The sequence below is a fragment of the Osmia bicornis genome, chromosome 1 (assembly GCF_907164935.1).
Source record: "Osmia bicornis bicornis chromosome 1, iOsmBic2.1, whole genome shotgun sequence".
In the NCBI taxonomy this organism is placed as follows: Eukaryota; Metazoa; Arthropoda; class Insecta; order Hymenoptera; family Megachilidae; genus Osmia; species Osmia bicornis.
The window spans coordinates 3279253-3306732 of NC_060216.1; the positions used below are offsets into that span (position 1 = coordinate 3279253).

At 47.6% G+C, this 27480-nt stretch overlaps 1 protein-coding gene across 1 annotated transcript; it reads left to right on the forward strand.

Annotated features, from left to right (window-relative positions):
• Positions 1–683: 683 nt before the first annotated feature.
• On the forward strand, positions 684–4580 carry LOC114881244 (uncharacterized protein K02A2.6-like). Its single transcript, XM_029197968.2, has one exon. The coding sequence runs from the start codon at positions 684–686 to the stop codon at positions 4578–4580; it is 3897 nt and encodes a 1298-aa protein (XP_029053801.1).
• Positions 4581–27480: the final 22900 nt, after the last annotated feature.

The following is a 27480-nucleotide window of genomic DNA, read 5'->3' on the forward strand; positions in this document are numbered from 1 at the left end:
TGGCCCGATTGGCGCCAATTCGAAAAGAAATTTTTCGAGCAATACCTGCCCGGCCAGGAGCCCGAGGACTTGATGGAGAAGATCATCCGCCGAGAACAACAACCCGGAGAGCCGGCCACGGACTACATCACGGCCATCGAGACCCTGATGCGCCGCCACGGCGGCCTTACCGAGGCCGAGCGACTGAACCGACTGCACCGGAACCTCCGCCCGGAGTACCACCTCTACATCCACCGAAGCGACGTCCGCACCCGGTCGGACCTGTTCCGGCTCATCACCGACTTCGAGGAGATCCAGCGACGGCAAAAGCCGCCGCCGCCACCAGTGACCGAGAAGCCCAGCCGGGCCCCCCGACACCAGGCAGCCGAGGCAGGGAGTAGCAGCTACGACCGGGAAACCTGCTGCTGGAGATGTGGCCAGAGAGGCCAACTCAGGACCGAATGCCGCCGCCCGGGCCGCCTGTTCTGCAGCTACTGCGGGACAGCCGGCATCCGCACCACCGACTGCCGCTGCCACCCGGCGGGAAACCAGCCCGGGGCCGGGCCACCAGGCGCAGCCCGGCCAGGACCTGACCAGACGCCCACCGCCGAGAAGTGAGCAACGATGGCCGCATCTACCTGGAGTTCCTCGTCCACGGGCGGCGATACCGCGCCCTCGTGGACACCGGAGCCACCCGCTCATACATGAGGAGCGACCTAGCAGAGCTGTGCCGAAGAAGCGGGGACCCATGGCGGCACAGCCAACAGACTCTCCGAGTCGCCGACGGAGCCGAAACCGTCACCGAGGGCGAGATCAATGTCCGAGCCACCATCAACGGCCAACCCGTCCAACACCGCTACGGGGTGTTGTCCACCCTCAGCCAAACCATCCTGCTGGGGATGGACACACTGGGCCGAATGCAGACCAGCATCCGGATTAAGCCATGGCAGTGGGACTGCCCAGACGAAGCTGAGGCCATCGAACCGACCGGACCCACCGAGTACACGCCAGCACAACAGCAGGCCCTGCAGCAGCTCCTGGATGAGGAGCTCCGAAAGTTCCAAACCCTGCGGCCCACCACTACCTGGGCCACCCACCGTCTCCGCATGAAAGAGGGGGCGGAACCAACCAAACACCGCTACACGCCCCGCAACCCAGCCATGCAGGCCATCATCAACCAAGAGGTGGACAAAATGCTCGCCAACGGCATCATCGAGCCGTCCCGAAGCCCATGGAGTTCACCGGTGGTGCTGGTACGAAAGAAGAACGGGACGTACCGGTTCTGCGTGGACTACCGCCAGGTTAACCGGCTCACGGAGAAGGACGCCTACCCGCTACCCCAGGCCCAGGACACACTAGACAAGTTGCGGGAAGCACGGTTCATCTCGACGCTCGACCTCGCCAACGGGTACTGGCAGGTCCCGCTAGACGCCGCCAGTCGACCGATCACCGCCTTCACCGTCCCCGAGAGGGGGCTCTTCCACTTCAAGGTCATGTCATTCGGGCTCCACTCCGCACCAAGCACCTTCCAGCGGCTACTGGACGAAGTAGTCGGCCCCAGTCTGGCACCCTGGTGCTTTGCCTACCTCGACGACATCATCGTGCTGGGACGCACCTTCGAAGAGCACCTCGCTAACCTCCGGGAGGTTTTCCGACGCCTCCGCGCCGCAAACCTCAGGCTAAACCCGGAGAAATGCTGCTTCGGACGGACCGAGCTGAAATACCTCGGCCATGTAGTCACGAGCCAGGGAGTCCGAACGGACCCAGACAAGGTCCAGGCCATCAAAGGCATCCCGCCACCCAGGAACACGAAGGAACTCCGCCGATTCCTGGGAACTGCCTCGTGGTACCGCCGGTTCATACCACGATTTGCCGACCTCGCCGCGCCGTTGATCCGCCTACTCCAGAAACACGCCCGCTGGTGCTGGGACGCCGAAGAAGACGCCGCATTCCACGAGCTACGGCACCAGCTCGCCAGCGCACCAGTCCTCGCATGCCCAGACTTCACACGAGAGTTCACGCTGCAGACCGACGCCAGCAACGAAGCCCTCGGCGCAGTGCTGACACAGGAATTCGAGGGCAACGAACACGTGGTCGCCTACGCCAGCCGGTCACTCAACAAGGCCGAACGGAACTACTCCACCACAGAGCGGAAATGCCTAGCGATCGTGTGGGGGATCCGCAAGATGCGGCCCTACCTAGAAGGCTACCACTTCTCGGTACTTACGGACCACCAAGCCCCCCGCTGGCTGCAGACGTTGGACAACCCCTCGGGCCGCCTCGCCCGATGGAACATGGAGCTGCAGCACTACGACTTCTCCGTACGCTACCGAAAGGGAGAACACAACCTGGTGGCGGATGCACTATCCCGCCAACCGGAGGACCCACCAGAAGAAGAAGCCGACGCACTAGACGAGCCCGACCAATGGTACGACCGGACCCGACAAGCCGTGGTGGACGATCCGGAGCGTCACCCAGAATACCGCATCCAGAACGCACGCCTCTACCGCCACATCCCAGACACCTCGGGACTTCGCCCCGACCTGGAATGGAAGGAGTGCGTACGGAAGGGCCGACGAAAAGACGTCCTGGCAGAGAACCACGACGCCCCAACCGCGGGACACTTGGGCATCCGCAAAACCAACGCCCGGCTAGCCCAGCGATATTACTGGCCGGGGATGTTCCGGGACGCCGCCCGCCACGTACGCAACTGCCAGAGCTGCCTAGCACATAAAGTGCTCCAACAGGCACCAGCCGGGGCCATGTATTCGACCCCAACCAACGGCCCATGGGAGGTAGTCACAGCCGACCTCGTGGGGCCCCTCCCGCGGTCCAAGAAAGGCCACACCACACTCCTGGTCCTCCAAGACAAGTTCACGAAATGGGTCGAACTGCAGCCACTCCGCCAGGCCACCGCACCCGCCGTTACCCGGGCTTTCCGAGAGAGGGTGGCCATGCGATTCGGACGGCCAAGACAAATCTTGACCGACAACGGGCGACAATTCACCAGCCGAGAATTCACGACCCTGCTCGCAACCTACGGAGTCGAGCACCGGAAGACACCGCCATACACTCCACAGTGCAACCCAGTGGAGCGCACCAACAGGGTCCTGAAGACCATGATCGCCCAGGCCACGAAGACCGGCCACCGCGACTGGGACGAATGGCTACCGGAGCTGGCCTTTGCCTACAACACGGCCCGACACGAGGCGACAGAGCAGACCCCGGCGTACCTCAATTACGGGCGAGAATTGGCCACCCCGGGGAGCAGCCACCTGCCCCTCCCGACCGGAGAGGACCGCACCGAAGCACTGGACCGGCTACAAGACGCGCTCGCGTTGGCCCAACGCGCACTGGCCAAAGCCCACCAAGCGCGGAAGAAGCATTACGACTTACGAAGACGACCATGGGCCCCAAAGGTGGGGGACCGAGTCATGCGACGGGACCACCCGCTATCCGCCGCCGCAGACAACTTTTACGCCAAGCTGGCCCCGAAATTCGCCGGGCCCTTCACGGTCAGCGAACGACTCGGCCCCACCGTGGTGCGACTGCAGGAAGCCAGAGGGAAGACCCGCACGGCCTACGTGCAAGACCTGAAGCCGTGCCCCACCACCGACGAGAGCGCGACAATAAACCGCGAGTCGCGAAACGGCCGCGGAAACCCGGGCACCAGAGGGCGAGCTCGCGGATCGCGAACTCGCGAGGCAAACCGTCCCGCGGCACAATATAAATCAAGCCGCGGCCCGACGGGACCAGACAAGTCAGTCAGCAACGATGCCGATAGACGACGCACAGCGAAGAAAAGCGCCAGCCACCCCGCTGGGGAGGAGAGACCCGCGACCACCGGAGGCCAGGCCACGGATAACGCGAATCGAGGTGGGCACGTGGCCCGTCCGCATTGTGGGACCACCACCACGGGTCCAGGCGCCGCCACGACCCGAGCCCGGCCTAACGGCCGAGACCATCGGCCCACCCGCCGCACCACAGCCGATGGCACCGCAGCCGCCACCACCGGCAACCAACCTGCCGCCGCGACGGGCACGAGTGGCCCGAGCACCGCCGGGCAGCAGGACCACCACCACCACCACCACCGTCGCCCGGAGCCGGCCGCAATCACGACCAGCTCCGGCCAAGAAGGCCACCCGGCCGCCACGACAGCAGCCGCACCGCCGACAGCACCACCGGCAACACCGCCGGCAGCCACACAGCCGCCGCCAGCACCACCAGCACCGCCAGCAACCACGCGGCCGCCGTCAGCACCACCGGCCACACCAGTGGCCCCGACAACCGGGCCTGCGGCCCAGGCACCGTCGCCGCCCTGGGCACCGCCACCGCCGATAGCCGGCCTCCGCCGGACACCGCCCCGCCGGGCCATTACAAGGCCCGCCACCTCGGCCAGGTTCGCGCCGACCGGGCGACCATCGCCTGCACCAGCCAGGCCCGTACACCGGGACGCCGCCACGCAGACCGGCGCAGCCCGCCACGACAACCCCGCCAGCGGCGGGCCCCCGGTGACTCTCTCGGCCCGAAGACCAGGCGAGGCCATCTGCAGCGCGGGCCGCCTCTCCAACCGTCGGCCCACCACGTTCACCTCTCTCTAGCATAAGGTTCTATAGGATATAAGATTAGATTAAGATTAACCGCTTGGTTTCATTTTTATTTTTCGTTGTCCACGCTCGCAGGATTTTCTTTTATTTTGTACACGCGTTAGCGAGCGTGCACCCCTACCGTCACCGCTTCGCACAGAAGCCCTCTTCCAGGAGGTTCGCGTCCTAGGAGGGGAGGGGGGAGTGTAAGGATATACTTAGAGGCCGCGAACTCGCGAGCCTCTGCGGGCCCGCAACCGTACCTAGTGCCGACACCGGCACCAGGTGGCGACCTCGCGTATCGCGAACCCGCGAGGCAATCGGCCTCGCGAGGATTCATATACCGCGGCGCGAGCCGACGAAAGCCAGATCGGTTCTCCGAGCGTATCCCACCGAATGCGCCACAGCGAGACGGATCTTTATGTTTGGATTCCTTACACTCCTCCAGCAGTGCTCAGTGACGAGACGCGTTTGCGACCGCCACTGAGGGTATCACTGTTCCGCCAGCCACTGTCGGGGACACCCCAGACGGCTTCCTGACCGCCGGGCTGGACCATACGCTCGCCGGGTGTCCGCCAGAGCCACGGTCTCACCCACTGTCGGGACGAACGAGACGCGCACCGTTCGCCCCAGATGTGACATCCACTCCGCAACCGCCTAGCACTCCCAATCACAACCGGGTCGCCGGACCGTAACCGCGCCGAACCGGGCCGCCGCACCGTGACCGCGCCGAACCGTAACCGCGCCGAACCGTAACCGCGCCGAACCGCGCCGAGCCGCGCCGAACCGCGCCGAACCGCGACAAACCGCGCCGGACCGTAGTTATAAGACCGTAGCCGTAAGCCGTAGGATAAGCCGCGTAGTATTAAGAGTAGCCGTGGACTGAAAGGACCCCAGGGCCGTAGGTTAAGTACCCTGTATATATATATTGTAGAGATAAGCCATAGAATAAACACCTATTATTATTTACACACACACTCGCCTCACTCATTCTCGAGTCCCCCGGCCAACTGACTGAGTCGGCACCCACCGGCGGGAGTAACCCGTTACAAGTTTCGTACAAAATGTTTTATTTAATTTTCATTATTAATATTCAATGTTTAGTTTAATATGTATAATAATTTTTGTAATAAATATTTTTCATATTTTTCATAACTGAGTTTATTAAATTAGTCGATAAACGTAGAGTCGGTAAGTCAGACGATAAAACAGGTTATCGATAAATTATCGACGTCTGACCACGTGTGCGCCAGCAACCCCGAAGATCTTGCGCTGGGGTGAAGTTCTAGAGTAGGGATACCGCGTAAATTAAGGAGCAGGGATGATCGGCCGTCACGTGATGGGGAATTCCAGCTACCTAAAGGAATTCTATGTGGAAAAAAAACGCCAAGTCGGCAGAATCTGGCTATAAATAGAGGCGTTCCACACGGTATCAGCGCAGATCTTCTCTGACCACGGTCAGGAGCAGGCAACACTCTGAAAAGTAGAGGAAAGCTTGCGCTGAATTGCTTAGGCAACAATAGAGCGCGAGTAATAGTTTCATCCTTCTCTTCCATTGGTGATATACAATACTACGGATCTGTGGACAACCTACTCACGGTACGCAATGTGTTAACCAGGTGTTTTACTAAGCCAATACTCGAGTATAAAGAGCTAGCGAGGAGCGGAGCTCCTTGAAACGCCCTGTATTTAACACAGCTCTGGCTAGCCCAGAAACCGATTGCGACCCGTAGGAAAAGTCCGCTCGCATCCGAAGGTACTGTACAAGCCATTGGAAAATAGTTTCCAGTACTTAAAGTAATTGGCAAATTGTACAGAGTGTTGACTGTGATAGAAGACTGAGCCACATTCGCGTTAGCATTAGCGTTATAATTAATTATCATTTATTACTAATTATTAATTTCTATTTATATATACTTATTACTAATCATATATTCTTCACTGTATTTCCAATCTAGGGCGAACTCATTATAGTTTCTCATTGTATTCCTATTCTAGCCGCACTTATTGTTAATTCAATGATATTATTTTATATTATACTCAGAGCTATCATAAGTTAATTATCAAGCACTTACCTTCTTGAATAAACAAGCTACTATTAGTCTGATACATTGATGTTTGGATTTTACTCCTCAACCGCACACCACACGAACCTATAATCCCTGATACATTAATACGAGTCGCCTTCTAAGGGAACCGCTCTCCCTACAAGTCGGTGCAGTGACGTACCTATCGTTGGGTCGTTACAGGACGAATAATCACTTCATTTTATAATATGATTTAAAATCGATTTAATATTATAATCTAATGATCTCAGCATTATGGAAAAGATATTTTAATAATTTTTGACAAAAAATACAACCATCTTCGAAATGCATTAAAAAATATGAAATAATTTCTACCTCATTTATACAAATACCCAACAGCTATTAATAAAACCTATTTATTCGTTAAATAGTATACTGAATACATTTGAACCTTTTCGGAGACGGCGCAAAATTAAAAATACCCGAATATACGATGCTGCCAATAACGATTGGATAGGTTGCCGACGCCTGAGCTACGATCTTCCTAGTAGAAGAAAAGTTTTTAATTTTGCGCCGCCTCCGAAAAGGTTGAAATGTATTTAGTATATTATTTAACGAGTAAATAGGTTTTATTAATAGCTGTTGGGTATTTGTATAAATGAAGTAGAAATTATTTCATATTTTTTAGTGCATTTCGAAGTCGGTTGTATTTTTTGTTAAAAATTATTTTATTTCAGACTTTTTAGTTGAACGAGCAGTATTTGTAGGATGTCGTAAGGTGGTTTACCGTTCTTATTGGTTAATTGCAATAACGATAGTTTTTAACGATAACAAGTTTCATACATTTTTGCAAGTGGGATCATCACGGAAATATCTCTTACTAGCATCCCCGTTGCGGCTTCGCCGGCTCTCATGAATAGAAAATTCGAGAATTTGAAGTGATAATTGTTGTATTACTTTTTGGTGATCAATCTCTAGTATTTCAGAAAAGTAGGTATTGCTGCCTGCAGAAACAGTAGAAAAGCGGCGACCCCATACTACATAACGCGTACGTTGTCACGATCGCACACGGATAAGCAGAATTCAATGTGATAGTTTCCACAGTTTTTCGAAAATATCTCAAAGACTAAGGTCGAGCGGCGGTTATATGTATAGGAAAAAGTTGTTCAAAATGTTGATTTCTACACCATATTTAAAAATCATCGAAATCGGAAGTGCGGTTCGTAATCAAAATAATTACCCTCACCCCTAAATTTAAATTTGCGCCTTTAGAGGTTGATTAGAACAAAATCTTGAATTACGTTTTTAATCATTTGTGTTCGGGATCACGGTTTCTCTCTATTGAAAATCCCGTTGCCATAACCGGCTCATATTGTATTTCGGATAACATAGAAATTTCAAACACTTTGCCGTCTCCCGAATGTCTCGCCCGTCTGCCCCCCTCGTCACGACAACAGCCGAACCTGTTATATTTAACCGCGCTCGTCACTTATCCTTTATTATTATCACCTAGTGACCTAGTGAGCAACCGAAGCGAAACGAACAAGCCGATTATAAAATCAAAACCGATTTCTTTGTTTAGTGATTAGATCTTTAATCCGGTCTCATAAAGCCTTATTGAACTGTGCACCGTTATTAGCATTCAATAAATTATTCTTAAAGGTGAATTAGTGCGAAAACAAAGCTTTTCGAATTGTGCGTGCATTTATTTCCATATTACACCCAAAACCATTCGGCCTTCCACCGCGATCCTTCCACAAGACACCTTCCGAGGAAATCCATCAACCCGCAACCTCACAATTTGTATGGCTGACTTTCGTTAGCAAAAACTAAGTCGGTATCTCATCGAGCCTAAAAGATATTGACGAATCCGTGTAAATAGATTTTAACCCTTTTTACACTCTTAAGGGTCAAATTTCTAAAAATCCCTTCTTAGTGGATAGTTACGTCATGAGAGGAATACACTACTCGAATGTCATGTTTCGTGGTTCAGGGGTTTGGGGTGGGCGTTGATGAGTCAATCAGGACATTTGTCTTTCTTGTCCGGTCAAACTTCGACACCTCCAGTGCGTATATTCAATGTTTTGATTCGATCTCTCTGGCTTTTCACCAATTTTGATCAATTTTAGCAAGTAATTATAATTCAAGCTATATCGGGTTTGGTATCAGTTTAATCAGAAAAATCTCACCAATGCGCTAGTAAAAGATTCATTAAAAAAAAATAAAAAATAAAAAAAGTTTTATAATTGAATTAGTATTAGTCACACGGATACATTTCGGCTCTTCTACGTCCCTACGTCTGTCCCTTTCTACGTTCACGCTTGGCTAGCGTCGCGTGTAGCCCGTGATTCCACACCTGGACTGGATATACAGGGTATCCCAGTGACCCAATGGGAATTATCTGCTTTCAGCATAGCAGGTTAATTTAGGAACGAATGGGTAAGTTTCATTTAAATTGTTATTAATTATTCCATTTTAAACATGTTTATTTGGTGTTTAGAATGTTTAGAATTTCCTTTCCTATGTTACGTGCGGAGCAGGCGTAGTGGTAGGTGACTACTCTGCGGTATGTTATGATCCGACGCAACGCTTAAACACCTTCTTTGTGAAGGAAAGATAATATAGGATTCGGATTCGGTCTAGACTTATACAAGCCTCTCGCTCGTTGGATACAAGGTTTGGAAAAGTACGCACTAAATTATGATCAAATTTTGAATAAATAACTATTATATATTTTGATAAAAGAATGAATTGTTACAAAAATCTGATTGGTACACAAGTATGAAAATATAACGCGTATTCAAAAGATATTATGATTCCTTTAATTACTGAGGACAGAGAATCCTGATCTTGATTGGATTCACCGGATGTTTAGATGTACAGAAACGGTAAACGGTTAATTTGATGGATTGCTCCCTTCTCTCTCTCTTCCTCTCGACGTACGGATGTTGGACAATGTTCTTGTTGAGTGAAACTATGGCCTTACACTAAGAGTTTTTTAATTGTAGATGGTTCGAAAACTTGAGTCTTCATTTTAACGAGAAAACTGAGTCTTTTCGTGTGATAGTTGATTTTCACGAAACTCTGCTCGACGTACTTCGCGATACTAAACGTTCCTCGGACAGAGAGACCGCGCACCTCGCGACTGTATGGCCGACTGTGTCTCTATTGTCCGTAATCGGGTTTTTTATTAGAGTCGAAAATGCTGATTTCGCATGGTTTGGAGGATGCTACATATTTTCGACGCAGCGTTTCGAGAAAAAGAGAGAATTTGTTGACGCTGGTGACTCCAAGGAGGTCAGTCAATAAACCAACTTCCTGATTGCTGACGCTTTCGTAATTTTGAAATTGAAGACAATGGAATTTTCTTAGTCGGGACGTAACACCTACATTATGACAGGCGACAAGATTCATATTCATTTTAAACAACAACTAAAAATGTTTAACCAGTTCAATTTTTTTATTGTGCTATGCAAACGGGGTTCGTTCGCGACCTACGTCAGGCCCCGCTTTCGTAGCCGACGCTGCCGTCCCTGAGCCCGCGCGCTATACGCGCTCGGATTGGTCAGTGTTTTTGCTTAATAATTCAAAAACGAAGCTTCAAACAACTTTTTCACAAAGGAAAGAGTTGTTCAGAACCACCCCAGCTACTACCCCGTCACAGGGTGAAAATCAGTTCTGGGACATCCTATGTGCAATGTTTGGGTCCCAATTTCTCTTGCACATATCCAGGATTTACTGTACACGCCCAGAAACTTTCGCGGGCGTTCGCACAACAACTCACCAAAGCTTCATCGCAATCGGATGAATAGTGTAGGAACGGATACGGGACAAACAAAGAAACATTCATTTTTATAGTATACTAGCTGTGTTATTTGGCGCTGCCCGGGTGGTATTTTGGCTGAGTATATGAGAAAAAAAGATGAATGCTGAATGCGAAAATCAGCACCGACAGCGTCGCCATCCATCCCCACCGCTGAGGTACGAAGGTATTCCCGCTGCTATGTCAATACTGCAGCGGTGGGGATTAGCAGTTCTGCTGAACTGTTCTGCGCTACGATTTACACAAACGAAATAAACAATATTTTATACATTTCCCGATGCAACAGCGTAATAAAACTGAGCTTATGTCCTTCGCAAGGTTATAAGGAACACATCTAAAAAAATCGGATGAAATCGAAGCAGTAGATTTGGAGATTACCCTGCACAAAGAAAATGCTTACAGCTTTAAATATTAGTATAGATTAGCATCGTAATGGAATGCCTTAAGGGGGTAGACACAGCACGTGACGTCACCGATTCGGGACATCGGTATTACAGTAGTTTTTTCGTTGGGCCTGGTGGAGCCACTTGCGTGTTTTGTTACGAACTTGAAAGGTTTAATTCTCAGTTAGCGTGCGCGCAACACGATCTAGGAAGGCAACAGCGCCTCAAGTATTTTTACAAACACATTCAAACGCTCATTTCGCCAGAGGCATCGCGACGATACGCCTGAAGAACGAAAGCGAAACATTGGCGCGCGTTTAGAGTGAGATGTACGGTGATCACGCTATCCTTCTTTCAACCCAAATGATAGAATTGTCCCGCTCCGATAAATTCTGACTGATTAAACGCGTGGGTTTTACATAGTGCACCGTAGCACTCCTCGCTGCTGAAAAATATATACCTACTCTGAGGAACCGAAGGAACGTGCAATCTGAGAATTATTTTTAGAAAAAGTTATTAACTTTTTAAAATAAATGTTTCTTAATTAATAAAAGTATACAGGATACGTAATGCAATTGGGACGGGTTATATCTTGAATTTGGTAAGAGATAGGAAAAAGCTGTTTATGTAAAAGTTCAATGGTATGATAATGTCTATTTTTCAGTGATTTCATTTTCTTCGTGAATGCAACGATGCACTCAAAAAATGCAAATCCACTTTTTATTTAAATGGAATTGCATTTTTTTTTACTTGTGTCAACTCCTTGAAACATTCTGCATAAAAAAGTACTATGGTACTATTAGAACTAATAAATGGAGGGACCTTGCGTCTATCCAGTAAAAGCTGAATATATGCAACAGAGATTGGGAACCAGACGTTGCATATATCAGCCGAGGTGTCGAATCTCGGATTATATGCGATGGCCAGCCAAGCGTGAACGTAGAAAGGGACAGACAGTGGAGGAGAGAGAGAGAGGTCCAATGATCAAAGAAAAGAGCCGAAACGTATCGGTGTGATTAATACTAATTCAATTATAAAACTTTTTTATTTTTGACTGTTTTTTACTGAAACTTTTACTAGCGCATTGGTGAAATTTTTCTGATTAAAATGATACCAAACACGACATAGTTTGACTGGGGCGAGGTTTGTTATGGGGCGCTGTGAAAAATCCAGGCGGGCGGCAGTCAAAACTTAGCGAAAAGGGACAATCTCAACATTCAGAATGAGAGAAGGACAGTATAACTGTAGTGCGTCTCACTCTACGTTCGGGCGATGTTGCCTTTTTCGCTTGTCTTCGCAGCACAGTTCGAGTGACGTAATCAAGCTGACGCTTGATTCTGGCTACGATTACAGATCGGCAGCCTTTCTACTTAGACGCCACCTTATAACTACTAGCTGAACTAAATTTGTCACGTAACTTGCTCTGTAGTATCCAGATAATGGCGGAACTCGTCTTTGGGAATGCTTTTACGGGAATACACTTTTCGTCCTTATATGAGAAGATTTTGATCTAAATAAGGGTTCATTTGAAAGAGGAAGGTTCAATGCAGCGCGGTCTGGTCACCGTTTAAGTCACAGAACTGTTTTAGTGACCTAAAAAATACTTGGAATCTGCGGATGTATTTTGTTGATTCTTCCTCTACTTTGGACACTCATATTATTAAATATCGACACAATCTCGTTGAACCATGACCAGACCGCCCTGCATTGAACCTTCCTCTTTCGAATGAGCCCTCACCCATCTCCAAATCTTCTCATATAAGGACGAAAAGTGTATTCCCGTAAACCCCTTTTTAGGCCCATTTTTGCCGGTAATGACAACGCGCTACTATTACCCGTGTCTACCCCCTTAAGATTTAAATCACCGTGCAGTGTTCGTCTGGATCGAGCAGTGCGTATTCGAACGGATTCCAATCTTGCTTCCCGTTGTTCAACTGTTTTAGACGAACAGGCTTGAGCATTGCGTACTCGAGCGGTTTCCAGTCTTGCTTCCCGTTGCTCGTCTGTTTCAGACGAACGGGCTTGAGCAGTGCGTACTCGAACGCTTTCCAGCCTTGCTTCCTGTTGCTCGTCTGTTTCTAAAGCTCGTGATGCCTTTCTCTTTCGTGCTTGAGGTGTAGATCGACCAATCGCTTGTCGTTTGGGTGGCATAATGGATATGACCGCGAAAGTAATGCTTTGTGACGACTATTACAAATTCACTTTGAAAAAGTAAAGTAAATGCGTGAGATATTTATTATCTAAGATCGACCGACAATTTGAATTTCACAATCAACACCACTTGTTGTCACACACGAACTGAAATTTCGCTGTTTATATTTGATTCAATTGACCTCTGTCAAGCGAGCGCACTCATACACCAAAAACATACGAACTGCCGCTAAACTATATGAAATACATTCATTTGCTTAAACGACTCGCGCGCCACCTATTGTAAAGTACTTATACTTATTCAGAAACCTTCGCTGGTGTTCGCACAACAACTCACCAAAATTTCATCGCAATCGGATGAATGGTGTAGGAACGCATACGTGACAAACAAAGAAACATTCATTTTTATATATATAGATATAGAAGATAGAAGATAGAAGAAGATTTTATTAAAATCCGTTTAGTCGTTCAAACGTGAAAGAGGAACAAACAATCAGCATTTTCACTTTTGTAGGCGAAATTTATATTTTCCCTCCTTTCCCCCGCCATGATTATCTTAGATGGCAGTGTATACACCTGCTAATGACTGTTGAGCAGTTCGAACGAGAGCGAGTATTCAGTATTGCGAGTGAGGTCGTCGAGAATAAACAAATATAGACACTGACTACAGATTTCTTTTCCGCGACCACGCCTAAACGGCCTCCTATCATAATTATATACTTTTTCCTCCCGATTCTCCCTACAGAATCAGAAGTGGGATTAAGAACCGTGTTTTAGTGAGCTTATCAGTAGGGGTGTTCATCTTTCAAAAATTTTTGAAATTGACTTGACGACATATCGCATCCAATGCCTTTTAGGGTGCTGGTTATGATGCAAAAAAGATACTTCGAAAATTTTAATTTCCTGTGCCTCCAGAATTCGATTGAAAATTCGAAAAACCGCTGGAATAGGCAACCCGTGCGACAGGTCTTTCCTATGCAAACTCGAGACGTTAGGTAAGTGAAAGTGACTTTTTTTGGTAATTTAGAAGTGTACTCCGGTGATGGAAAGGTTTGACACTCTTATCAAATATGCAACAGTGCTCTCGTAGAAGTCAAAATTGCACACATTTAAGAGATTTTTGGTGGTACAGTGTAGAGCAGCTTCTAGCTTTTCTGAAGAATATAATAACATTTATAATATACTTGTGAGATACACAAATATTCATTGTTTGTGTTTGCCCTCCCTCCCTGTCCCGATGCTCGCGTCGAAAAGTGAATACTTTGTCGCCTACTTGGCAACGCTGCATCGACTAGATCGCCTCCGTGGTAGAGAAGCTAGCGAGGCAGCGTTTGATTACAAATTGCGACAGGTTATTCTTTCTGGTGAAAATGTTTTATCAAACAAGAAAGTCAAGCGAGTGCCCTATATTTGGGTGGGCTCAAAAACTCAATCCTCGGGTTCTTCCTACCATTGAGGATGTCATGAAGTTTTATAGACAAATGGAGCAGACCCTACGAAGAGACAACAAGAATCGGCCTGTGCCTACTCATCAAGTTATTTCGAAAGTAGCCGCATGAGTTGTTGAGATATGGAATTCAGCATCCATTCCGACAATTCTCACCCGCGGGGTCGAGCTGCTCGTCGACAGGTACCACAAGAAAGCGCAGAAGATCAAGAAGGGAATGAAGAGTGAACATGTGGAGCAGTTCCGGGCTGAGGGAAAGAAGCTTTTTGACGTGGCCTACTGCAAGTATAATGATCCTCAAAAATGCAAGTGTCTACCCATGGACAAGAGAGTGCCAGCCAAGGAAATACCTTTTTTACTCGACCAAAGGCAAAATAGAAAGATGGCCATAGGTACAATTGACACCATGGAGGCCCGGCGATTGCAAAATATTGCAGAGAGAAAAACAAAGCAGGAAGAAAGATTGGCACGTTACACAATGCAGCGTACAGTGACATGTTCAAAAGTGTCCAAAGATGAAGCTGACGATGGCGATGATGACGACAGCGATCTTAATGGTGATAACGACGAATGGAAACCTAAACGGTCGTTCTCCAAGACGAGTGGCAGAAATTGTCTTCTTCTCGAGGCAGTCCCGCGAATAGCCGAACGATTCAACTGTTCGGACTCAGAAGTAGCTGCTATTGCAACTGCAACCTTAGAAGACCTTGGACTGCTTGAAGACGAAGACAAGAAGGGAGCGTTCGATAGGCTTAAAATTGCGAGAGCAAGACAGCGAACGCGCGAGCAACAACAGACTGAAGATCAAAAATACCTGACTGAAAATCCAGTTCGAGCTCTCTATTTTGATGGCAAAAAGGACCATGACACTAAGCATTTAGAGGAGACAGCGGTCGGCAAGAGGAGAGTAATTACAACATGTGAAGAACACATTGTGATGATCCAAGAGCCAGAGGGAAGGTACATAGCTCACGTTACTCCTGAAAGTGGCAGAGGAGAATCAGTTGCTCGAGCTCTGTATGACGAGTTGAAGAAGCGATCCCCTGTGTCCATCAGCGAGAAGCTTCGGGTTGTTGGATCCGATGGGACAGGTGGCAATACAGGTTGGGAGAACGGTGCTATCAGGAAATTTGAGGAATTAGTTGGAAGAGCGTTACAATGGTTCATTTGTCTCCTGCACTTCAATGAATTGCCCCTTCGAGCACTGATGGAGAAGTTCGACGGAACAACATCCGGGCCTTACTCCTTTAAGGGTAAAATTGGTACGCAGCTACAGACCTGCACTCAACTTCGAGTTATGAAGTTTAAGGCCATGTCCATCGACGTACCAGAGATTAACCCTGCCTTGCTAAGCTCCAATCAAAAGTACTTATATGATATGGCGCGTGCAATATCTTCAGGCGAGTGTAGTGCTGCCCTTGCTGAACGTAACCCCGGTCCCTTGAACCATGCAAGATGGTTGACAGTAGCCAATCGCATCATGCGCCTGTACGTCGGAATGTCTAGACGTACAAGTCTACTGCTCATCCTAATGCAATATCTGACCAAAGTATACATTTCTACTTGGTTTAGAATCAAGCAGCACAGCTCATGCACGGAAGGTGCCAAACATCTGTTCTACGTCATTCAGCAGTCCAGAAGTTTTCCAGCAAAGTACAGGGAGGCGGTCGACAAAGTTATCGCGAACAACGCGTACTTTGCCCATCCAGAAAATATTCTGATCGCCATGATCACTGATGAGAGACCTGACATTCGTGAGCTTGCAATCAAGCGGATACTTACATCAAGAATGGAGAAGCGAGACGGTGAGATTCGGTACTTCCACGTACCAAAAGTGAACTTTGCAGCAAGAGACTACACCCAAATGATCGACTGGGAAGCAAACATCACCTCTCCGCCTATTCTCCAGGATGTTACTGATGAATATCTCAGAAGTTTATTGCCCAGCAGAAACGGTGCAGGACCATCCAGGGACCATGATGTGATTAATGTTCCTGCTTTCCCCTGTCACTCAAACCGTTGAACGACATGTTCAAATTGTGTCAAAGGCAGCAGCTACAATTATCGGAATGCACAAGAGAGATGGGCATGTCCGTGTGAAAATAGAAACGCGCAGGAAGATGCCAAAATTTAAGTCCAAGAAAGATTACCAATATATGGCTGAACAAGATCCAAAGGCACCAGATTAAAACGTGTCACAACCCACGGGTGGGTGGGTTGGTCACGGGCGGGGCTCGACGAGCTGCCACATCCTCGTGGTGAGCCCTGGGTAGTTCTGTTTCTTTAGAAGAGCCAGGAGCCGCTCTACACTGTACCACCAAAAATCTCTTAAATGTGTGCAATTTTGACTTCTACGAGAGCACTGTTGCATATGTGATAAGAGTGTCAAACCTTTCCATCACCGGAGTACACTTCTAAATGACCAAAAAAAGTCACTTTCACTTACCTAACGTCTCGAGTTTGCATAGGAAAGACCTGTCGCGCGGGTTGCCTATTCCAGCGGTTTTTCGAATTTTCAATCGAATTCTGGAGGCACAGGAAATTAAAATTTTCGAAATATATTTTTTGCATCGTAACCAGCACCCTAAAAGGCATTGGATGCGATATGTCGTCAAGTCAATTTCAAAAATTTTTGAAAGATGAACACCCCTACTTATCAGTGAGTGAAGTCCCTTTCGCCCTAAAACTTTTTACATTACGCGAGTGATTAAAATTTTGTCGGCTGTTTGACTACGTTGCTTCGCGAGTGTAATGGCGCCGATAAAGGGACCCTCTGACTACACTGTTTCCGAACTGAAAATTGTCTTGCGCTTGTTAAACGTTAGTCCCAGCGGAACCAAGGCGGAATTGGTCAACCGGTTGTTGTCGTTCCGTTTGGGAACGCATGCCGACTTTGTTAGAATTTGCCGATCAGCAGAGCACACAAGGTGCTCAGGAAAATCGGGAGCGAACGGAAGAGGAGGACCATCAAGAAATAGCAAATAATCTTGAACGCAATACTCAACGTAATGACGAGGTACCTGAGCTTGTCCGTCGGGAATTAGAGTTACTTCGAAGGGAAAATTCCGTATTAGAGCGCGAGATAAGACTTTTGTCGCGCGAAAATCAGGTAAGGCAGAACGGTGCCACGCCTATGAGTAACGGACAAAGCGTTCGTTCGAACGCGAACATCAACAACATCGGTAACTTGCTTAGTGAGTTTCAAGGTGAAGACGGTTCGTTCGCGCGTTGGAAACAAGTCGAATTGCTTCGAAGGACGTATGAATTAGACGAAGATATGACGAAGGTTTTAATCAGGTCAAAATTAAAAGGGTGTGCCCTCAAATGGTTACATTCAAAATCGGACTATCTCAGCCTTTCCGTGCACGAATTGTTAAAAGAAATGGGCGATATGTTCGACTATCGTCCCGGTAGGTTAGCCTTGCGAAGGGAATTTGAAGAAAGGTCCTGGCAGCGGAGTGAACCCTTTGAGGAGAACGAAATAGTGGACTATCTAGACGGTATACGGGACGTTGCGTGATCAAGCTCGTGTGCAAAGATTTTCGTAAAAATCTGATATGTTAGACGCGTTTAAAAAGATCAACCAACAGACGGACGCAAAAGAGCGGGCAAACAGGCCCTCCGAAGGGACAGACGGAGAACGAGAAAGCGTTCCTGTTTGGTGCTCAAATTGTCGTGGGCGAGGCCATAAAGCTGCGGAGTGCCGGCGGTCGAAGCGAAGCTGGGGTTCCTGCTACGGCTGCGGAGCTGCCGATCATCGGCTCAACACCTGTCCGAAGAGGAAGACGCCGGATTCGGCGAGCACGGCGCATTTGGTCTAGGTGCCATCCATGAGCGCATCATACATGCTCCCCGTGAGGTATTCGATGATGGACGCACACCGTAACGTATGCGAATTTCAAATTTCTGCGATGGTTGACACCGGGTCGCCGGTGAGCCTCATTAAGAATAGCTACGTGCCGTTCGACACGCGATCTCCACCCGATCTGGTTGATTATGATATTCGCGGGATAAACGGGTCAAAACTAGTTGTATTGGGAGTGTTTTTGAAACGCATTTATGTTCGCGAGATACCAGTCGATGTTAATTTTCTTGTCGTCCCGGACGAAACAATGGCGTGTATTGCTCTGTTAGGTCGAGATTTTACTTCACACCCCGCTTTGAAAGTCACGTTAGAAGAAACTTTAGATGTATCCAGCCGCGATCGCGAAGTGCAACCGGCCGCCGCGGATGATTTTTACGGTCAGTTGATGTTGATGGACGTAGTAGATGGGCCGACCCATGCCTCCGATAGGCTCAACATTGATCCGAAAATTGAACCTCAAATTGCTGCCGAGCTTCGGAAAACTTACGATGAGATTCAGGAGTCGACAATCGAGGCGGTCGTGCACAATTTCGAAATGGAGATTATTTTGAAACACCAACAACCGATTAGCTTTCGCCCGAGACGCTTATCGTTCGCGGAAAAAGAGAAGTTACGAGTGACCCTTGGTGATTTATTGCAGGACGGAGTAATTAGACCGAGCAATTCGCCCTACGCGAGTCCCATTGTATTAGTTCGCAAAAAGAATGGCGAAATTCGGCTTTGCGTGGATTTCCGGGAGATCAATAAGGTCACGGTCAAAGATAACTTCCCTACTCCGCTTATTGATGACCATCTGGATAGATTGCGAAATAAAAAGTTTTACAGTAAATTAGACCTAAAAAATGGGTTTTTCTATGTTAAGATGGCCGAATCGTCCATTCAAATTACGTCGTCCGTAACGCCGCTAGGACAATATGAATTTGTAAGAATGCCGTTCGGTCTGACTAACGCACCCCGTTGTTTCCAGAGATTCATTAACGAGGTCTACAGGTCTTTAGTTGACAACGATAAAATTTTATTATATTTAGATGACATTTTAGTGGCCACCGAGTCCGCCGAAGAACACCTGGAAATTCTGGGAGAGGTGTTTGTTGTTAGCACGGCGGTACCGCCTTCAATTTAGACTCGATAAATGTTCGTTCTTTTATTCGGAAATCACTTATTTAGGCTACACAATTAACGAGTCGGGAATACAACCGAGCGGAGAGCACGTCGAATCTATTGTAAATTTTCCGGTTCCGCGCACCGCTCGCCAAGTGCATCAATTTGTAGGTTTAGCGAGTTTCTTTAGGTGTTTCGTGAAGGATTTCTCGAAAATCGCGAAGCCTCTATACGATTCAATCAAGAAACCCGAATTTTGCTTTGGCGCGGAGGAATATAACGCTTTTAACGAATTGAAGGACCGTTTGGCAAATCAACCCGTTTTAGCGGTATATTCTCCGAGCCTCGAAACGCAGTTGCATTGCGACGCGAGCGCTAGTGGCTTCGGGGCAATTTTGATGCAGAAACAAAAGGATGGTAAGTTCCGACCTGTGTTTTATTTTAGCCGAAGAACAACGCCTACGGAATCAAAGTACAATAGCTTCGAGCTAGAGTGCCTCGCAGCGGTTTACGCGATCAAGCGCTTTCATGTGTATCTTTACGGCATACCGTTTAAAATCATTACAGATTGCGATAGCTTCCGGTTAACGCTAACTAAACAGGGTATCAACCCTCGCATTGCGCGGTGGGCAATGTTCCTACAGACGTACGATTATGTCATTGTACATCGTCCAGGCGATCGGCTGCGGCACGTTAAGCCGGTGCCACAGTGTTCTAGTATTGGAAGCAAACTCATTTGAACAAACGTTAGCTTTAAAACAAGATCAGGATGTTGTTCTGCGGCAGATACGGGGCAGGTTGGAGCAAAGCGAAGATAAATGTTTCGAATTGCGTGACGGGCTTGTGTATAAAAAGGTTAAAAATGCCAAGTTACTATTTTACGTGCATTCGTCTATGGAGGTCAACGTGATACGAACGTGTCACGACGGTATAGGACACGTGGGGGTAGATAAGGTTGTCGAGAACATTACCAGATTATATTGGTTCCCGAAGATCCGCGAAAAAGTAAAATCTTATATTTCGAATTGTTTGAAGTGCATCGCATACTCTCCCGCCAGTGGTAAGAAGAAAGGGTATTTACACAGTTTGCCTAAAGGCAATGCACCGTTCGACACGATCTACGTGGATCATTGCGGTCCGTTCGAAAAAACGCGAAACGGATATAAATACGTGCTATCAGTAGTCGACGCGTTTACCAAATACATTCGGTTATACGCGTGTAAAACGGTTACGTCAAAAGAAGTTATAAAACATCTACAAGATTATATACGTAGTTACGGGCGACCGAAACGGATTATTAGCGATAGGGGAACCGCGTTCTCGTCGGAAGAATTTAAAACTTTCGTCCAAACGAAGTCGATCGAACGCGTCTTGATTGCAGTTGAGACTCCACGTGCGAACGGCCAGGTGGAAAGATTTAATCGGGACTTAGTTCCGATGCTGGCGAAAATCGCGGAAACTCCAAGCAGATGGGATGTTGCATTGGAATCAGTGGAATTCGCGATAAATAATACCGTGTGTAGATCGACGAGCGAAACCCCCAGCAGGTTGCTCTACGGTGTAAATCAACGTGGAGGAACCAGCGACGAAATCCGAGAATATTTAAAGGAACATCCGCTAGGAGACCGCGATCTAGAAAAATCCGCGGTAAATAAGATTAAAGAAAGCCAGGACGCGAACGAGCGGTATGTAGACAAAAAACGCAAGGGTGGCGAGTATTAGGGGTGTTCATCTTCCAAAAATTTTTGAAATTGACTTGACGACATATCGCATCCAATGCCTTTTAGGGTGCTGGTTACGATGCAAAAAAGAAATTTCGAAAATTTTAATTTCCTGTGCCTCCAGAATTCGATTGAAAATTCGAAAAATCGCTGGAATAGGCAACCCGCGCGACAGGTCTTTCCTATGCAAACTCGAGACGTTAGGTAAGTGAAAGTGACTTTTTTTGGTCATTTAGAAGTGTACTCGCGTCGAAAAGTGAATACTTTGTCGCCTACTTGCAAACGCTGCATCGACTAGATCGCCTCCGTGGCAGAGAAGCTAGCAAGGCAGCGTTTGATTAGAAATTGCGACAGGTTATTCTTTCTGGTGAAAATGTTATACCAAACAAGAAAGTCAAGCGAGTGCCCTATATTTGGGTGGGCTCAAGAACTCAATCCTCGGGTTCTTCCTATCATTGAGGATGTCATGAAGTTTTATAGACAAATGGAGCAGACCCTACGAAGAGACAACAAGAATCGGCCTGTGCCTACTCATCAAGTTATTTCGAAAGTAGCCGCACGAGTTGTTGAGATATGGAATTCAGCATCCATTCCGACAATTCTCACCCTGCTCGTCGACAGGTACCACAAGAAAGCGCAGAAGATCAAGAAGGGAATGAAGAGCGAACATGTGGAGCAGTTCCGGGCTGAGGGAAAGAAGCTTTTTGACGTGGCCTACTGCAAGTGTGATGATCCTCAAAAATGCAAGTGTCTACCCATGGACAAGAGAGTGCCAGCCAAGGAAATACCTTTTTTACTCGACCAAAGGCAAAATAGAAAGATGGCCATAGATACAATTGACACCATGGAGACTCGGCGATTGCAAAATATTGCAGAGATAAAAGCAAAGTAGGAAGAAAGATTGGCACGTTACACAATGCAGCGTACAGTGACATGTTCAAAAGTGTCCAAAGATGAAGCTGACGATGGCGATGATGACGGCAGCGATCTTAATGGTGATAACGACGAATGGAAACCTAAACTCGACTTTGTTATTCATGAATAACGAATGATTTCACATTGTTGTTCAATTAATACGATGTAACATTTGTCTCACTCTTCCCTTGATATCTACGCTGTGCCAATGCATTTGTTCACGATCACGACCGAGCGCCGTTGAAAGCCAACGCCCCCATGGCTCAGCGCGCGCCCGGCGCGCGCTCTGATTGGCCAGTTTTTTTCTTTAATAACTCAAAAACGAAGCTTCAAATGACATTTTGGTAAAGGAAAATGTTGTTCAGAATCACCCCAGCAACCCCCCGTTTTCGAGAGTTACACACGTTGCGGAACACCCTGTATATATATGTTGTAATTTTTTCCCTATCATTATTTTTATTTTTCACCGTTTTGAATAAGACCATGCACACGTATATAGGAACTATGTTCTTGTGTGTGTACCTCACCGATAACATTTATATGTGTTTGTAGCGACACCAGCACCGCCTGGGATTCCGGGGGTGAACTAAATTTCGTTACAGCATTAAGGTGATGCGAGCGTCAAAAACTTTACCGACAGTCCCTAGAAAAATCCCTAGATCGTAGAACACATCATTTTTCGTTCCTGCTGAACAGATTGCAAAGAAATTTGAGGGACGTGTTCAGGAGGCCCTAAAGAATGGCGCTCTGGTCCTTATTTTACCCAAATCGTCAAAAAGTTGTAAAATATTGAAATTGCTGTCTGTCCACGGTCAAGAAAATGTGAATATGTGTGCGTCGACCGAACCGTCGACGACGATACAATGTATCGTGGAGAATGGGAAGTTCGAGTCTCGAAGAGGCGAAGAACTCCGACGCGTAAATTTTTTTTTCACGCATCGTTCTATCGACTAGGATAGCGATTTTCAACCCATGTGTCACAAGACGTACTATCATTATTTTTTTTGTTGCTATTATTATTCTTTTTTTTTAGTGAAACTGAAGAACAAATACGTCCTTCCCAATTTTAATGATTTTTTGATATGTTATAAAAATTGATATTCTGAAGAATTTGGTGAAATACTGATTACTTATGAAAAGCACCCCGAAAATAAATCTGTTGCCAGAGTTATAAAAAATTTTTTTAGACAGATAAGTTAGTGTAGGATGAGAGAAAGGCGTTTCGTCTCGGGATCGTCTGTCAGACTCGTCAGTGGGGCTGACAGCAGACGATCCCTGCCCCAGACACCTATCGTACCGCCGTTCGGAACTTATATATATCCGAACGGCATGCCGGGAGAGCACTTGCGAGAGAACACCGATCTCGTCGCCACCTAGTGCTCCCCAGCCCGAACTCAAGGCATCCGGGGAGACGAAACTCTCTCCGCTCCACTAAACGCCTACATTAGTATGTTTTTTCAGCATAGAATGTGATATTATGCTGGACTCTCCTGATTTTGCGTTACGCCCAAATATTGGATGAATAGGTAACGAAAATGTGATGCTGGAAGAACAACACGGCTGGAGCGAGTTGTTCAATGCTGGCGAACGTAGAAAAGGACAAATAGCGAAAGAGAAAGAGGTCCGAGAATCAAAGGACCTGAGAAAAAACATTTGAGTGATACAATATTAATTCAATAATAACTTTTTTTTTTTCATTTTTGCTAAATGAAACTTTTACCAATGTAATTGTTAGGTTCTTCTGATTAAAGTAAGACCAAACACCATATAATTTGCATTATTTTTACTTATTTAGATATAAATAAGTAAATAAATAATTATAATTCAAATTATGTCATGTTTGATTTTGTTTTTATCAGAAAAACCTCACAAATCCGTTAGAAACATTTTCATTTAAAAAAATTCAAAAATAAAAAGGTTTTAATCTTAAATTTTGATTGCGTTAGTATTGTCTCACACGTACACGGGTATTTGCTTTTTTCCCTGTACGCTGCGTCGATTCTCGGCTGTCACCACCTCAAAGGCGAGCCGAACTCGCTCGAGAAACTGTGGTTTCTCCGGCGACACGCAAAAATTGATCTGATTCATCGTACAGCATACATATAGCTATCGTAGCATCCGTGTGTCATTTAGGTGTATGCGAAGAGTGACGTAGAATAGCATGCCGTTAGTTGGATGCAATAACTGAGGTAGCGCTGAAATCAGTTTCTGTACAGCCTAATTTTCGATGAAACGTTGACTGTTTTACCGACGCGGAATTCGGAGTTCGGCCTCGACGCTCGCATCGCATTAAGGGGGTAGACACGGGTAATGCAGCGAGGTGACATTACCGGCAAAAATGGGCCTAAAAAGGGGTTTACGGGAATACACTTTTCGTCCTTATATGAGAAGATTTGGGGCTGGGTGAGGACTCATTCGAAAGAGGAAGGTCCAATGCAGCGCGGTCTGGTCATGGTTCAACAAAATTGTGTTAATATCTAATAATATGAGTGTCCAAAGTAGAGGAAAAATCGACAAAATACATCCGCAGATTCCAAGTATTTTTTAGGTCACTAAAACAGTTCTGTGACTCAAACGGTGACCAGACCGCGCTGCATTGAACCTTCCTCTTTCGAATGAACCCCTATTTAGATCAAAATCTTCTCATATAAGGACGAAAAGTGTATTCCCGTAAAAGCATTCCCAAAGACGAGTTCCGCCATTATCTGGATACTACAGAGCAAGTTACGTGACAAATTTAGTTCAGCTAGTAGTTATAAGGTGGCGTCTAAGTAGAAAGGCTGCCGATCTGGAATCGTAGCCAGAATCAAGCGTCAGCTTGATTACGTCACTCGAACTGTGCTGCGAAGGCAAGCGAAAAAGGCAACAAGGCACGAACGCTGAGTGAGACGCACTACAGTCATGCTGTCCTTCTCTCATTCTGCATGTTGAGATTGTCCCTTTTCTCTAAGATTTGACTGCCGTCCGCCTGGATTTTTCACAGCGCCCCATAACAAACCTCGCCTCATTCAAACTATATCGTGTTTGGTATCGTTTTAATCAGAAAAATTTCACCAATGCGCTAGTAAAAATTTCATTTAAAAAAAGTTAAAAATAAAAACGTTTTATAATTGAATTAGTATTAGTCACACCGATATGTTTCGGCTCTTTCCTTTGATCATTGGACCTCTCGCTCTCTCCTCCACTGTCTGTCCCATTCTACGTTCACGCTTGGCTGGCCATCGCATATAATCCGAGATTCGACACCTCTGCTGAATATATGAATTGCTGCACATATTCAACTTTTACTGTACAGACGCAAGGTCCCTCCATTCATTAATTCTAATAGTACCATATTACTTTTTTATGCAGAATGTTTCAAGGAGTTGACACAAGTAAAAAAAAAATGCAATTCTACTTACATAAAAAATGGATTTGCATTTTTTGAGTGCATCGTTGCATTCACGAAGAAAATGAAATCACAGAAAAATATACATTATCATACCATGACGTATCCTGTATACTTTTATTAATTAAAAAACATTTATCTAAAAAAGTTAATAACTTCTTCTAAAAATAATTCTCAGATTGCCCGTTCCTTCGAAGCCCCCTTAAGGGGGTAGGCACGGCACGTGACGTCACCGATTCGGGACGTCGGTATTACAGTAGTTCTTTCGTTGGGCCTGGTGGAGCCACTTGCGTGTTTTGTTACGAACTTGAAAGGTTTAATTCTCAGCTAGCGTGCGCGCAACACGATTTAGAAAGGCAACAGCGCCTTAAGTATTTTTACAAACACATTCAAACGCTCATCTCGCCAGAGGAATCGCGACGATACGCCTGAAGAATGAAAGCGAAATTGCGACGACAGCCGCGGATCGGCGTCGCGCATCGCGGGCCCCCACCGCGGCGGCATCCCCACTTCCGTGCGATTAGACTATAAGTAGGACCGATCGATGCGATGATCGATGAGTTGCCTCGGGGCTTCGGCCCCGAGGGGACCTCCTAGGAGGTCCGGACCGGAGCACCAGAGCTCTCGACGCCATGGGTTTCCTGGCGAAGAGGTCTCTGGCCAACGGGCCGTAGCATTGCACTACGCTAAGACCCGGCAGCTCCTATAGGTCCAGCGGCCGTAGGCGCCTAGCCTCGTCAATCCTGTGGTTGAACCGGGGTGATCAAGCTAGTGCGCGTTCACAATCTCTGCTGGTGCTTCCGCGGGGATTCCGAACGCTAGTCTACACGGCACCGTATTCTGCCTTTGTGCAGCCGATTCCGTCCAGCTTCGCGGCGCTACCCAGGCTGGCCAGGATTGGTCGTCGTCTCGTTCGCTGCTCGGTTCTACCTCAGCGTACGAGAAGACGAGCCGCGTGAGGCAAACGGGCAACAACTCCACCGCAGCGCGAAACACCGCAGCGCGAAACACCGCAGCGCGATTGAATAAAATACCGTCGGCCCAATCGGGTCTTTCCTTTCCCGACTTTTGCGTTCGCTTCCTCGGCACTCGATAGTGCCTCGTCGCTTTCGCTGAATTGTTCGCGTTCGCGCTCCGCTTGCGCCCGCGCTCCGCGTATACCAGCGTGCGTCCGTTTAGCTTGTAAGAGCGTTAGGTATAAGTTCCGCGTGATTTCTGTGACGGACCGGGTTCCGACCGTAGTACGTAAGATCTGTACAGTAGTTCTAAGGAAAGCGGCTCCATTCGTCTAACCACCAGCCTATTTTGTGATTATAGTATCCGAGGCCGGAGACCACCGCCCGGCCACCAGCTCGGCGAGGTTAGGACCGCCGCTGGAGCATCATAGTAGCCAGTAGTTACAGTTTTTTTCTGAATAAATTCATATTTTTCTACTTAATCCTGTTTCGTTATTTACCGACCTGTTCCCTTGCGAACCCTGGCACGGGGAAACCGACCGCGGTACGCAACGCCGTGCGCACCGAACCGACCGACCCCGTTACATGGCGCCCGAACAGTTCGGAATCAGGACGGTGGAGCCACTAGAATTAAGACTTAGTATATAAGGAACGAGCAAACGGACTCCGGATCAGAAGCTTATGAGCAACCAAGGCGAACACACAGCGAAGAACGAGAATCCAGAACGAGAACACCAGCCGAGAGAAATCCAGCTAGAAGACCAGACCAGACCAGACCAGAGGGTTATACCACGGACGGCCTACCTTCCGACTTTGCCGACTAAATCGACAAGACAACTGCGAACAGTCAATCCAGCCAGATCCAGTGGCTGTTAACAGTTGTTCGAATCGATTCCGAGAAAGCAAACCGACATGGCCGGCATCGCCTGGGTATACCGCCTGAAGAAAGACCAGGTAGTCAGCGAGCTACGCAGACTGCAGCAACCAACGCTGGGAACATGGGTCCAGCTACGAACGCGTCTGGTAGACTACGTCCGAGAACACCAGGACGAGTTTCCAGACAAGCCGAACGACGAGCCGGGATACAAAGAGTAAGTCGACCGTACCCGAGACTACGAGGAGTTCCACGCGGAAATGG